The sequence below is a fragment of the Ailuropoda melanoleuca genome, chromosome 2 (genome assembly GCF_002007445.2).
Source record: "Ailuropoda melanoleuca isolate Jingjing chromosome 2, ASM200744v2, whole genome shotgun sequence".
NCBI classification, from domain to species: domain Eukaryota; kingdom Metazoa; phylum Chordata; class Mammalia; order Carnivora; family Ursidae; genus Ailuropoda; species Ailuropoda melanoleuca.
The window spans coordinates 80,950,476-80,962,704 of record NC_048219.1 but is presented as its reverse complement, the minus strand read 5'-3'; the positions used below and the strand labels follow the sequence as shown (position 1 = coordinate 80,962,704).

At 38.3% G+C, this 12,229-nt stretch overlaps 1 protein-coding gene across 7 annotated transcripts in view; it reads left to right on the top strand.

The window, feature by feature from the left end:
• The window catches only part of DENND2C (DENN domain containing 2C), a 78,881-nt gene that overhangs the window by 41,110 nt on the left and 25,542 nt on the right, over positions 1–12,229 (top strand). For 4 of the 7 annotated variants that reach the window (XM_034654149.1, XM_034654143.1, XM_034654148.1 and 1 more), the window contains exons 2-6: positions 1,734–2,750; positions 3,503–3,639; positions 4,032–4,144; positions 5,006–5,176; positions 9,070–9,166. In XM_034654149.1, coding sequence (XP_034510040.1) covers positions 1,924–2,750; positions 3,503–3,639; positions 4,032–4,144; positions 5,006–5,176; positions 9,070–9,166 — 1,345 coding nt within the window. In that variant the 5' untranslated portion in view covers positions 1,734–1,923. Of the gene's footprint in view, positions 1–849; positions 1,063–1,114; positions 1,279–1,495; positions 1,620–1,733; positions 2,751–3,502; positions 3,640–4,031; positions 4,145–5,005; positions 5,177–9,069; positions 9,167–12,229 lie in introns of those variants that run through there. The other 3 variants (XM_034654146.1, XM_034654145.1, XM_034654144.1) reach the window with 3 other exon arrangements.

The following is a 12,229-nucleotide window of genomic DNA, read 5'->3' as shown; positions in this document are numbered from 1 at the left end:
TAAATTTGGAAGAGTCAAAAGTTATATGCATGGGATGCCTGGGTGGCTCAGTTGGTTAAGCGACTGCCTTCGGCTCAGGTCATGATCCCGGAGTCCTGGAATCAAGTCCCACATCAGGCTCCTTGCTCAGTGGGGAGCCTGCCTCTCCCTCTGCCTGCCGCTCCCCCGCTTGTGCTCTCTCTCTCTCTCTCTGACAAATAAATAAAATCTTAAAAAAAAAAAAAAAGTTATATGCAGATTTTCAACTGTGCGGGAGGTCAGCACCCCTCACCCCGGCCTTGTTTAAGGGTCAGCTGTACTTCCATCTTGTCTATAGTGAGGAAAACGTGCGTCTCAAGGGCACCCTAAAATTCTTAGGACTCGTCTATAAACATCAGAATCAACAAAAGGATTTTCAGTTGTAATAATGAGCGGTAGCTGATTGGACCTTCAAATTGTGTGCGTTAATCTTTTACGGAGGGTTCTGGGCCTGGGTGCCAGATGGTGCGGGTGGGTCACGCAGAGCAAGGGCTGGGAGCTGTGGTGGTGGTGGTGGCAGCCAAAAAAAAAAAAAGAGTTCTGCAACAACAGCTTTGGTATTTTGGGGCTTTGGGGCTTTTTTCCACCCACGTTAGTTTAATTTCTTAAGGTTATTTAGAATGTTTTTTTTTTCATTAGATCCTCATCAAAGTTTATTTGCAGGCAAAACTGGTTTTCGTACAAACTTGTAGGAATGGTTGAAAGGAAAGGTGATGGAAGCCCTGATTAGCAATTGTCCTGCCTAGAATAAATTTTGTGTGTGAATTGTGTATCAGTTTTGGTCAGCTGCCCTGACAGAGCCAGGCCAAGATATTTTCCTGCCTGTTAATCAAGGCCCCACAGACAAAGCTCAAGGAAGGATGACCCCTGGCTCAGGAAGTTTTGAATCAGTTGCTATTTATAACCAGTACAGAGTAGAACTTGAGATCGGGTCTTTACTCAGTTGATAAGAAAAGTTCTATGTCAAATTTTACATTTGAGGAAACATTTATGGGCCTAAATGAGTGAAGCCTGTATGTGAAAGGAAGGACTGTGACAGAACCTGTAAGTGTTTTTGCCGATTTGGGTCAAGGGTGTGGTGGCAGCAATGTGCAGAGTTCAGTCGGTGATGAAATAGGTTATGATATTTTAAAGCAACTGCGAGTTAATGGCACATTGGCTTGCCGTTAGCACCGCGCATATGGAATCCTGGGCTGCGAACAGTAAAGTTGAAATGAGGGCTCATATTATCTCCCAAAGTAGGAGAGAAGGAGGAGATAGGTATTAATGTATTTCCAAACGAACTGGCTCTTTCTCTGGATGTATGCTTAAACTTTTTAGTTATTTGCGATGTATTTCTGTATAGGTATGCTTTTTATAATCCTCTGCTGGTCCTTGTTTCATTATGAGAAGGTTTCTTAAGGAATTGGTTTTACAAAATACTGTTGTATACCGCTGTGTGTAATCTCTTATAAAACCTCATTCTCCCCAACTTTAGGAAATTAAATACGGCAGAACATTAAAGCTGACAATTTGAGAAATATCACAAGTGCTATTTTCTCTGTGTTCTATCACCGTCTTAGGAATGCCTTTATGGAGTTGAATTACTTAGTGGATGACAGGTACATTTTTACATATGCACTGTAAATGAATTATTTAGGGATAGCTAGTGTTTTAGCGGACTTTAAGTTAGGAAACTATAAAACTGTGTTAACATGATTGTCTCTTTTTAATAGGAATATTCAAGATAAAGGTGCAGCCATTTCCACAAGGATCAATAATCAAAATTTTTCTCTTTCAAAAGAGATTTCCAAGTTAAAGATGAAAGGAACATACTGGAATTGTTTGGATTCTAACTGACAGGATAAAGAATACAGTATTCCCCAGTTACTTAGAATGGAACCTCAGTAAAATTCATACTTTGTCATGCACCCAACTGGGAACATGGACGCCAGTTTTTCTCGTTCTGCCGTTCAGACACTGTCAAGAAGCCACTGCAAAAACATCAAACAAAAAATTTCTCAGTGGGAAGGAAGAACTAATGGTATCTCTAATCCAGAGAAGTGGCACCCAAAGGACTTCGGAGTGAGATATAATAACTGTCATCAAGAGATTCTCCTTAAGAAAAGTCCTGTTGCTGAGGGAAAGAGCAAAAAGTTGGGTACAACCAAGTCTCTCAACGTTGGTCTAGATGTTCATGAAGATGCTAAAAGCCACGATCAAACTGAGGATGAAAGTGGGAAACATGGATATGATGATACACACCTCTTTGGAAATGAATCCGAGTCCAATTGGGTGTGTTCTCAGGTCAAACAGATAGAAAGCTGGAAAGAAGTTGTTTTGGATCCAGAGACTTCCTTACCTCCAGGAAATTTCTATACCTCACAGATACTGTGGAAGAAAATAGAAGCACTCCCCCCGGATAAAGTCTTGAATTTGGCTTTAGAACATTGTGACTCTTCAGAAAAAGAGTTGAATTTCAGAGTTCTGGACAGTTCGTATGGAATAACTAAGAGTTTAGAAAATATTTACTCTGAACCCGAGGGACAAGAATGTGGACCTTCTATAAATCCTTTGCCCAAACCTCGCAGGACATTCAGATATTTATCTGAATCCGGTGTTATGCCCTGTAAAGAAAGAAACTGTGACACAAAATACTGTGAAAATAGTTCTTGCGCAGAGTCTAATTTGGGCTCTTCTCAGGAACCTGAACCAAAGAAATACGGCAGAAAAATCAAAGGGCGATCTAAAAGGTGTGTTTATATTTGCTCCATAATGATTTCTAAGGATTGTCCTTGCAGAACTATGGAGCTTCTTTTTTCTTTTCAAAGCCCTTTTCATTTCCCTGCATGGGTCACAGGCCTAGTTTGATTTTATAGATGTTGATTAACCTAAGGGAAAAGTACCTACAAAAGGAAATAATATCTAAGACAATTTGTGGATGTAAGAACATCAGAAAAACTTGCATTTTATATCTGTAAGAATGTGTAGGGAAGTAAGTACTATTCTCCTGCTTCATTTAGGACATGCTGGTCTTGGCTTCACTTTTCATTAGAGAGTGAATTTAATAAAGTTATGCAATAAAGAACACGAATGATTGGCCAAAAGCCTCCAATTTTCTCATGGTGTATATAAGGTACCAGCCTAGTTTGTTTTTTCTTAGGTTATCTGATAAAACACCTTTGTAATTTTGCATACAAGTCCTTTACTTATGGATTTCTCTCTAGCATACCCATTTAAAGAAGACTAGGGTTTTAGAACTTTTTTTTCCCCAAGATTTTATTTATTTATTTGACAGAGAGAGAGACAGCCAGGGAGAGAGGGAACACAAGCAGGGGGAGTGGGAGAGGAAAAAGCAGGCTACCAGCGGAGGAGCCTGATGTGGGGCTCAATCCCAGGATTCTGGGATCATGCCTTGAGCCGAAGGCAGATGCTTAACAACTGAGCCACCCAGGAGCCCCTGGAGTTTTAGAACTTATAACTTAAACATATCTCCTTTTTTAAGGAAATCCTTTGAATTTGAGGATATTCAGCACTTTCGAAATCGGAACTCACAGAAGATTCATGAAGAACTTGGGAGAAATTCTGGCTCAGCACTTTATTACACACAGTCGGAGGACAATATCTATGAGGATATCATATGTACGTGTCCACAAACTTTGCAATTAAATTTAATGAGTAGGTATTTGGTGGGGCCCTTAACTGTAGGATGGTATTTTCTTTTATAATCAAGCATATCTTGCTGTAGATATTTCTTTTAAATATGGAAACTTTTGTCGTATAAGTTCTTTTGTTCTTGAATGGTTTTCACAGCCAGTTTAGTGGACTGCTAAGTTCAGAAGTAGATGTTTATAGTATAGTATTTTGAGAATTCTTTTAGCTTGGTTGGACGCCTGAGTGGTTTTCAAGCTTAAAGGGCCAGCAGTATCGACTAGGAAGCTGAACGCAGTTCCTTATTTCTCTTCCTAGCTGTAGTCCCTTTGTTTCCATTGAACTATGTTTCTCTAAACTTTGTGTTCCCATTACATTTCAAGATCCCGCCAAGGAAAATCCATATGAAGATATTCCAGTGCAGCCTTTGCCCATGTGGAGATCCCCTTCAGCCTGGAAGCTACCGCCCCCTAAAAGTGCTTTCAGAGCACCAAAGGTATAACCAAAGATTCAGTATAAGAAAACCTTATGTTGGGGCGCCTGGGTGGTACAGCGGTTAAACGTCTGCCTTCGGCTCAGGGCGTGATCCCGGCGTTGTGGGATCGAGCCCCACATCAGGCTCCTCCGCTATGAGCCTGCTTCTTCCTCTCGCACTCCCCCTGCTTGTGTTCCCTCTCTCACTGGCTGTCTCTATCTCTGTTGAATAAATAAATAAAATCTTTAAAAAAAAAAAAAAAAAAAGAAAACCTTATGTATTATTGACATAAGAAAACATAAGAATCTTGTTTATGATCCCTGCAAAAAGGTTAGAACGGTTTAACTAGGGCCAAGATTAAGAGGCACTGAAATATGGATTTTGTTGATAGTGGTGGTTTTTGTGTTCTTTATGGGGTTTTTTTGGGTAGCTCACAGCTTTTTGTTTTCTTTGGTTTTGGAGTTTCTGTTTGTTCACTTACTAGCAGTTCAAAAAAATGAGGATATGAACACCTTTAGCCAGGTCATGAGCTTTTCATTACACTGTAGTTTACCACAGCTTCCTATCAGTCCCATGACAGTCTGTGGCCTAAATTACCTGTCTCGTCCCTGGAAGCATTTGTCACCCCCGCAAGCAAAGGCTGCCTTGAGTTAATGAGGACTCTGAGCTGTTGTTTTCTGGAAATGGGATGACATCGTAGTAAAACATTGGATTAGAAACCTGAGAAACAGCTTTACAAATGGTGCAAAAGAAATTCTGGTATCCTCAGTTGAGGTGACTTTAAAGACAAGATACGTCTTTTTCTATGATAACTTGACCTGGAGACCATCAGCATTCCCCAGATGATCTTAACTCTTACCAGTACATCTTCTTCTGTTTTAGCTTCCTCCCAAACCTCAGTTTCTCCACCGGAGGACTATGGAACTGAAGAGCTCTCAAGCTTATTTACGGTCAAAGCTCACAAAGGATACCACTTTGCCTGTCACTTTAACTGAATGGAAGCTCTTCCGAGCTGGAGAAGTTGCAAACAGGAAAAGGAAAAATCTTCCAAGGGTAAGGACTCTAGTACTTTCATTCTTTGACTCTTATTTCATTTCCATAAATGAGAATAAATAAACTTTAGACTGAAATGAATAATAGGTTAGAACTGATCTACTGGAATGAGAAGATTTGGAAAGCGGCCTTAAGGTTTAGGTTTTTGCTCATGCAAGAAGAATGCATGAGTGGCTTTTGCCAAGACTTCTTTATGGATTTCGAAAATTGATTTTAGTTGGAAGGTTTCATTTCGGTTACCTTAGTTCTCATTAAAATCAGCTGCCTGTTTCAAGGAAGCACTAGAATCTCATGTAAGAGAACATTCTATGAAGCTGGCTTCAGTGTTGTTCTTCTCTTTTCCTTTTTTTTTTTTTAAGATTTTATGTATTTATTTGAGAGAGAGAGAGAGAGCACGAACAGAGGGAGAGGGGCAGAGGAAGAGAGAGAAGCAGATTCCCTGCCAAGCAGCGACACCGAAGTGGGGCTTGATCCTAGGACCCCGGGGATCATGTCCTGAGCTGAAGGCAGCCCCTTAACTGACTGAGCCACTCAGGCGCCCCAGTGTTGTTATTTTCACTCATTTATTTAATTGCCGAAGTGAACAGTTTTGTGCCTGAGTTTACAGATTTTCAGTAATAACAAAGTATATGCCTTTAATTTGGGGCAAAACTTTCCATTTGGGGGAAGAAAAAAGAAATTTGACTCTTACTTGGAAATAGAAATTATCAGCAATTGCATTAAATAAATGATTTCTCTCTCAAGGGAGAAAAGGCAGTAAATGTAAATCATCTCAAACAGAACTGTTAGAACCAAAATGAAGAAATTGGGATGATATGTAAACAGATACATATTTTTAAGGAAAGACGATTAAGAAATTGCATGAAAATATTTTTTAAATTCTTTGTTACTTTGTTCTTCTATAATTTAGAAAGTTTTCAGGCTAACTCTGCAGAAATGAAAAAAAATTAGATCATTTAAACAGTATTCCTTTCCTTAATCCCATCTGAATTAGCTGCGTGTATTCATTTGGCCCACAGTGTGTGTACCTGATTTTAACATTAAATAAAAGTCCCAGCTGTTTTTTGGGTTAGCAACTGCAGATCAGTTCCTTGGGAAATATTCTGTTCCACAATACTTTAATTCTTCTGATCTATTTCCTGCCCCTCCCTCTTTAATATGTGAAGAGTTAAAGACACACGGTTTTTAAAAAAGCACTAAACACATCTCTCTCAGTGGGGAGAAAAAAGAAAGCAAACTTCCTTATTTATCTGTTTACTCTCCTGAGTATGGTGAGGAATATGTAAGAATCCGATGTTTTCTGCAGTAGTTCTCTCCTCTGATATATCATGCTGGCACAACAAAGCAGCCTTCCACATGGCCCAGAGACAACAGATCATGTGTTCACAGGGGCGAGAGTACAAACACATAAGGGATTGCATTTAAGACATGGTTCTTGGAATGACATTAACAAATATTTGGGAATAATGGATTGTAGGTTTTAGTGAGACCCGCAGAAATTTGCAGTGCTTTTAATTTCATGCTTCAGTGTTTTAGGTACTGCGGATTCCCCAAGGGCTCGAAGCTTGTTCTCTTTCTAACTCTAGGTGAATGATCCAACTTTTCCTTTTCTAGTTGTGTCCTCAACGGTCTTTTCAGAAGTGAGGTGGTAAAATATGGCGATGAACTCGTGATCAGGCAGGAATAAGCTGTTAGCGACCCTCCCTGGATTAAATGCTATTAGGATGTTCTATTTGCAATAAACATTTTGACTTTTCAGTATCTTCAGCAGCAGCATTCCGTGAGGACAGCAGTTTTCATTTACTTCCCGTTTGATGACTAGAACTATCCCAGGAAGGAAAACTGGTTTCATAGTTTGAAAATCACTGATCTAGTCCATATGCCTCTTCCCCACCCTTCCTTTCTTCCCCTACTGTGAAAGCCTGTGTGGGACTGTTTGCTAGAGTAGATTTCCTAATGTCTCATATTGTTCGTGTCAACTGTATATAGCAGCATGGTTTCTATCATTTTTTGGCAAGACTCTTCTATAGTATTTCCTGCTGTATCCTACAGTATTTACTGGAAGGTAAATGTAGGCATCTCTTCGTAACTCATAACCAAAATTTTAATTTTATTTATCTCATGTTTCTAGAACAGGTAGTTCCCTTTCCTTTATAATATTTGAGTCTCCTTTTGAGTATAGTTTTCAAATGCTTATTAAGAATTACAGTATTTTTAGGGGTGCCTGGGTGGTGCAGTCAGTTAAGCATCCGACTCTTGATTTCAGCTCAGGTCGTGATCTCAGGGTCATGAGATCGAGCCCCATGTCAGTCTCCTCACTCAGCATATCATCTGTTTAAGATTCTCTCTCCCTTTCCCTCCTCCCCCACCCCTTGAGTGCGTGCTCTCTCCAAAATAAATAAATCTTAAAAAAAATAATAATTACACTATTTTTGGTCAGTATATCTCCAAAGTACATGTTTACTCTCATACGTCTTTCCTATAGTCCCTAACAGTGTCTTTTTATGTTGGATTCTCTTGCGGGTTTTTTTTTTTTATATAATGGTAATATTTAAGAACATTGGTAATTTTTCACTTGAATGGCAGTTACAAAATCTTTAAAAGAATAAACTCATCCAGAAATGTGGGAATAATCTGCATATTGGAAGCACATGTTTCTCACATGTTATTTTTCTTTCTCTGGACTGATTCACTGCCTATGAATTGCCAAGATTGCTAGAGAAACAAGGACAAAAGAGAAAACAGGAACATTTTTCTCAAGCAACTTTGTTGGTTCTTATATTCCTAACAGTTGTAATTCTGGGCATTAAATATGTTAAATCAGGATTAATGATTAAGGAAAAGCTTGGAATTTTAAGAAAAAAGAAATATACTAGGAAAACAAATGAACTCCTCCTTTGATTTTTTTTTAGTTTATTTATTCAAGCAATCTCTACACCCACTGTGGGGCTCAAATGCATGCTCCCCTGACTGAGCCAGCCAGACGCCCCAAATTTCTGCTTTTAAATGTGACTGTTCATCAGCTTGATTTTTTCCTCACTTTTTAAAAGATTTCTTGAGTCTTGTTGATGTATCTTTCCCTTTTTTTAAAACTTACTCTGTGTGTGTGTGTGTGTGTGTGTGTGTGTGTGTCTCTTTCACACACACCTCCCAGCAGCAAAGAAAAAAATTCTGAGTAATGCTTACTAAGTGGAGCCTGGTTTTTATACGAAAGCGTATTTGAGAGCCTCCTGTTTTTAGGATGTTTCTAAAATAAATTATAATATTAATGCTCCAAGTAGCAAAGAGAGTATTTGCTTTGACAAAAACTTTGTCAGCATGAGTATCTTCTTTTTGTGAAGAATTCCTGGGAACAGAAATAACTGAGCCTTACCCTGGCTTCCAAGTGGAATGAGTATTCCTCTTCTTACTCTGGGTGATAGGGAAGGCTTGGTCAACAACGAGAGTGCAGTAGGCAGATTTCTTGCATGTTGTGACACAGAGTGACAAGGAATCTCTCTAAGAGCCTGTGCTGGGTTCTGCTGGAAAGGAAATACCCTTTCCTCCTTCTCTTACCCATGTGTATGGACTTCGTATTAGAACAACATATTATCTGAATGAAGATCATTTTAGGTTCCAAATTTTTTAAATGTTAAGGTTTTTATTTATAAAATGGATCTTTCTCTGAATGAGAGTCACTAATTAATATCATCAAAACTTAGTATTGAATCTTTAAAAAAAACAGTGGGGCTACTGACTGGTTCAGTCAGTGAAGTGTGCAACTCTTGATCTGGGGGTTGTGAGTTCGAGCCCCAGGGTGGGTGTAGAGATTACTTAAAAATAAAATCTTAAAAAAAAAAAAAAAAAGCAAGTTGTTGTTGGTTTTCACTTGTACTTTGTTGGTCTTTTTTCAGCTTGTATTGAAAATCGCTGACATATTTGAATCTAAGAGAGGGAAAAAGAGGGTAAAATTACACCCATACACTGGAAAAGACGTACCTCCCTCAAAAGGTAAGAGTTGTTCCAGAAGTCCAGACCTATGAGCGTTTGAGGGGAGAATCATATAACTTAATGTTTATGTAAATTCGAATTTTTGGCTTACTTTCCTATCCTGCTTCAATAGGACTTCTTTAGGATAAAGGATTATTTCTTACTCTTCCTCAAATCCCTTTAAGTTGTTCTGTGCCAAGTAATAACAACGTGAAAAAATAACTAAGTTAAATAATAATTAGAAACCAGTAGGACTAATTTCTTTTTTTTTTTCAAGACTAATTTTCAGAGGCAGATTGCACCATTATTTTGTACTCCTACTTTGATTTGTCGTCATTTATCAGTATAGACTCTTTTAGTGGAGAAATGAGCATATGAGATCTATATAGACCACAGGTTTGTGGTACTCACGTGGTAATCATCTACTCAGCTCAGTAGTTTTAGCCTTCAGATGTCTAGATAAAATTTACATTGTCTTTTTTTTTTTAAGATTTATTTTTTAATTTTAGAGAGAGCATGAGTGAGAGGGACAGAGGAGAGGGAGAGAGAATCTCAAATAGGCTCTGAGCTCAGCGTGGAGCCTGATGTGAGATTTTATCTCACAAACCCGAGATCACGACCTGAGCTGAAACCAGCAGTTGGATGCTTACGTAACCGACCGTGCCACCAGGTGCCCCAAAACATGTCTTCATTAAGAAACTTAGAACATCCATAGTGAGTTATTAGAATTTCATATAGACTCATGCAAAATTCTTTACTTGGTTGTCTGGCAAAGAATATGTAGACTTTAGCAATTTTTGTCAAGTGAAGTACAACAGCCAAGTCATACCAGAGAAGAATGTTTCCTATTTTTGCAGACGTCCAAAGACAGCAATTTCTTAATTTCCCTTGAAAATCTATTCTGCGTTCCAACAATTACTATCTGAAAATAAAATCCTCCATGCTACAAAAGACTCTCTTCTTCTTACTCTAAAATCAGCTAGTCACCATTTTAGATACAAGTTATCATGTTTTTTTCAAGTTTTCATATTTTCAAAAGCAGTTATCAAAACATGTTATCTTCTGCAGAAAAAATAATTTTGGTTATTGTGACTAATAGGTACCATTTACAGAGGGGAGTATTAGTTTTTCTACATACTTTATCTCACGGACAACATACGACAACCCTAGGAGGCAGGGACTATCCTAATTTTACAGACAAAGAAGCTGAGCTAGAGGAGGACGTGTCCGTTCGAAGGAAGGAGTGTGGTACCATGAAATCTTATCCTTTCCCATCACCAATAGTTACTATCAATTTTTCTCATAATGCTTTTTTGATTTTTAGCAGTTTATTTCTTCTCCATGTGTATTTTTTATCCTCAACAAGGATATTGTCAAAGGCTTTTTCTTTGCATAATTCAGAACTAGATACAGAAGGTGAAAACTGGTGCCAGATACTATGCTGGACCCTTTCAGACTCATTATCATTGATTTTCTCAGTAGCCCTCTGTGGCAGACATTATTGTCACTGTTTCTAGATAAGGAAATACATGGTGAATTGCAAATTATGTAAAATTGCAAGACTCTGGGGGCCCGGACAAATTCCTACAGAAATTTACCATTTTTCCGGATTAATAGCAGCCCAGTAACAACTACAGTGTCAAGGTATACCACTAAATGGGCTCTCGCTGATCTCTTATTCTAGTTGTATGCCGTAGTTGTGCCTTAAGGATTAGGAATATTTTGGTAAATTTGGCTCTATGATAAGTTTTTGAAAAGCCAAACCCTTTTTTTCACTGTATCATTATTGAAAAAAAAAATTCGACATCATGATTTGCCAACTTCTAATGACAACAAAAATGAAAGAGAGGAGCAATTCCTAAATTGTAACCCTTCCCCACAACTGTGTTTTTCTTTTGCATGGCTCAGAGAAAATACGCATTTACCCAGTCTCTGTGACCAGCTCCTCTAGTGGGTCTGAGGAATTTCTCTCATGCCTGAGGATCTCCTGGCTCCCTAGTCACATTCTCAGGTTTTTGTTTTCCTCCTTAAGCTTTTGTCTATAGATCAACAATGACTAGTAGAACCAGATAATTATATTTACCTACGCTGTCAGTACATGCTAGGGTTTACTGAATCTGTGCCAACCTAAATATTTCTTAACTTTTAGTTATCAGCTGTTACGAAATGATTTATTGCCCTTTTTTAATGCTATCATTATAATTTTGTGTGTTGAAGTCACTTATAAAAAAGGGACAACCTATTTCTTTTGTGATCCCTACAAATTCTCAGTAGATTTTCCTATTGACTTATAAACCCCTTAACTTTCATTCAGTGTCTCAGAATGCAGATCATCAAAACCTTCAGAGGTGACTATATTAAAGGTACCTAAATGAGCTTGGGTAGGGTCCTTTTCAGTTGTATTACCTTTCCGTCTTTTCCCCTTTCTTTTCTTTCTTTCCAGACACTTAATAGTCCCCTAAGAAGTGCCTGATGCTAAGGACACAAAGAGGACTCAGGAGCTCACAGTGTTTGTTCCTTCACACTGAGTAATGCTTCCTAGCTCCAGGATGCTTTCTATCACGGTGGTTAACTTGAAGTCATAAATTCTATGAGATAGTAGCTACACTTGGGGTGAGCAGACCATAATGTATGCACTTGCCAAATCACTATATTGTACACTGAAACTAATGTCACATCGTGTGTCAACTATTAAAAAAAATTGGGTGTGGAGCCTACTTTAAATAAATAAATTAAATTAAAGATTTTTTTTTTTTAATTAAGAAAAAGAGGCGCCTGTTTGGCTCAGTCAGTAGAGCATGCAACTCTTGATCTCAGGGTCATGAGTTCAAGTGCCATGTTTGGGTGTGGAGCCTACTTAAAAAAAAAAAAAAATCCAGCCCCCACCCAAAACCTATACAGTATACAGTATTTAAATAGCTACATTTTCTGTTACATCTCTTATGAAGAAGCAGCATTTTTTAACATTCTCTTATTCCTTATTTTAAACTTAAATGAGTACCACGAGAAATTACAGTAATAAGAAAAAATGAAAACCCAGGGTTTCCCAAACCTCCTGCCACTCCCAGAAAATTTTATACTATT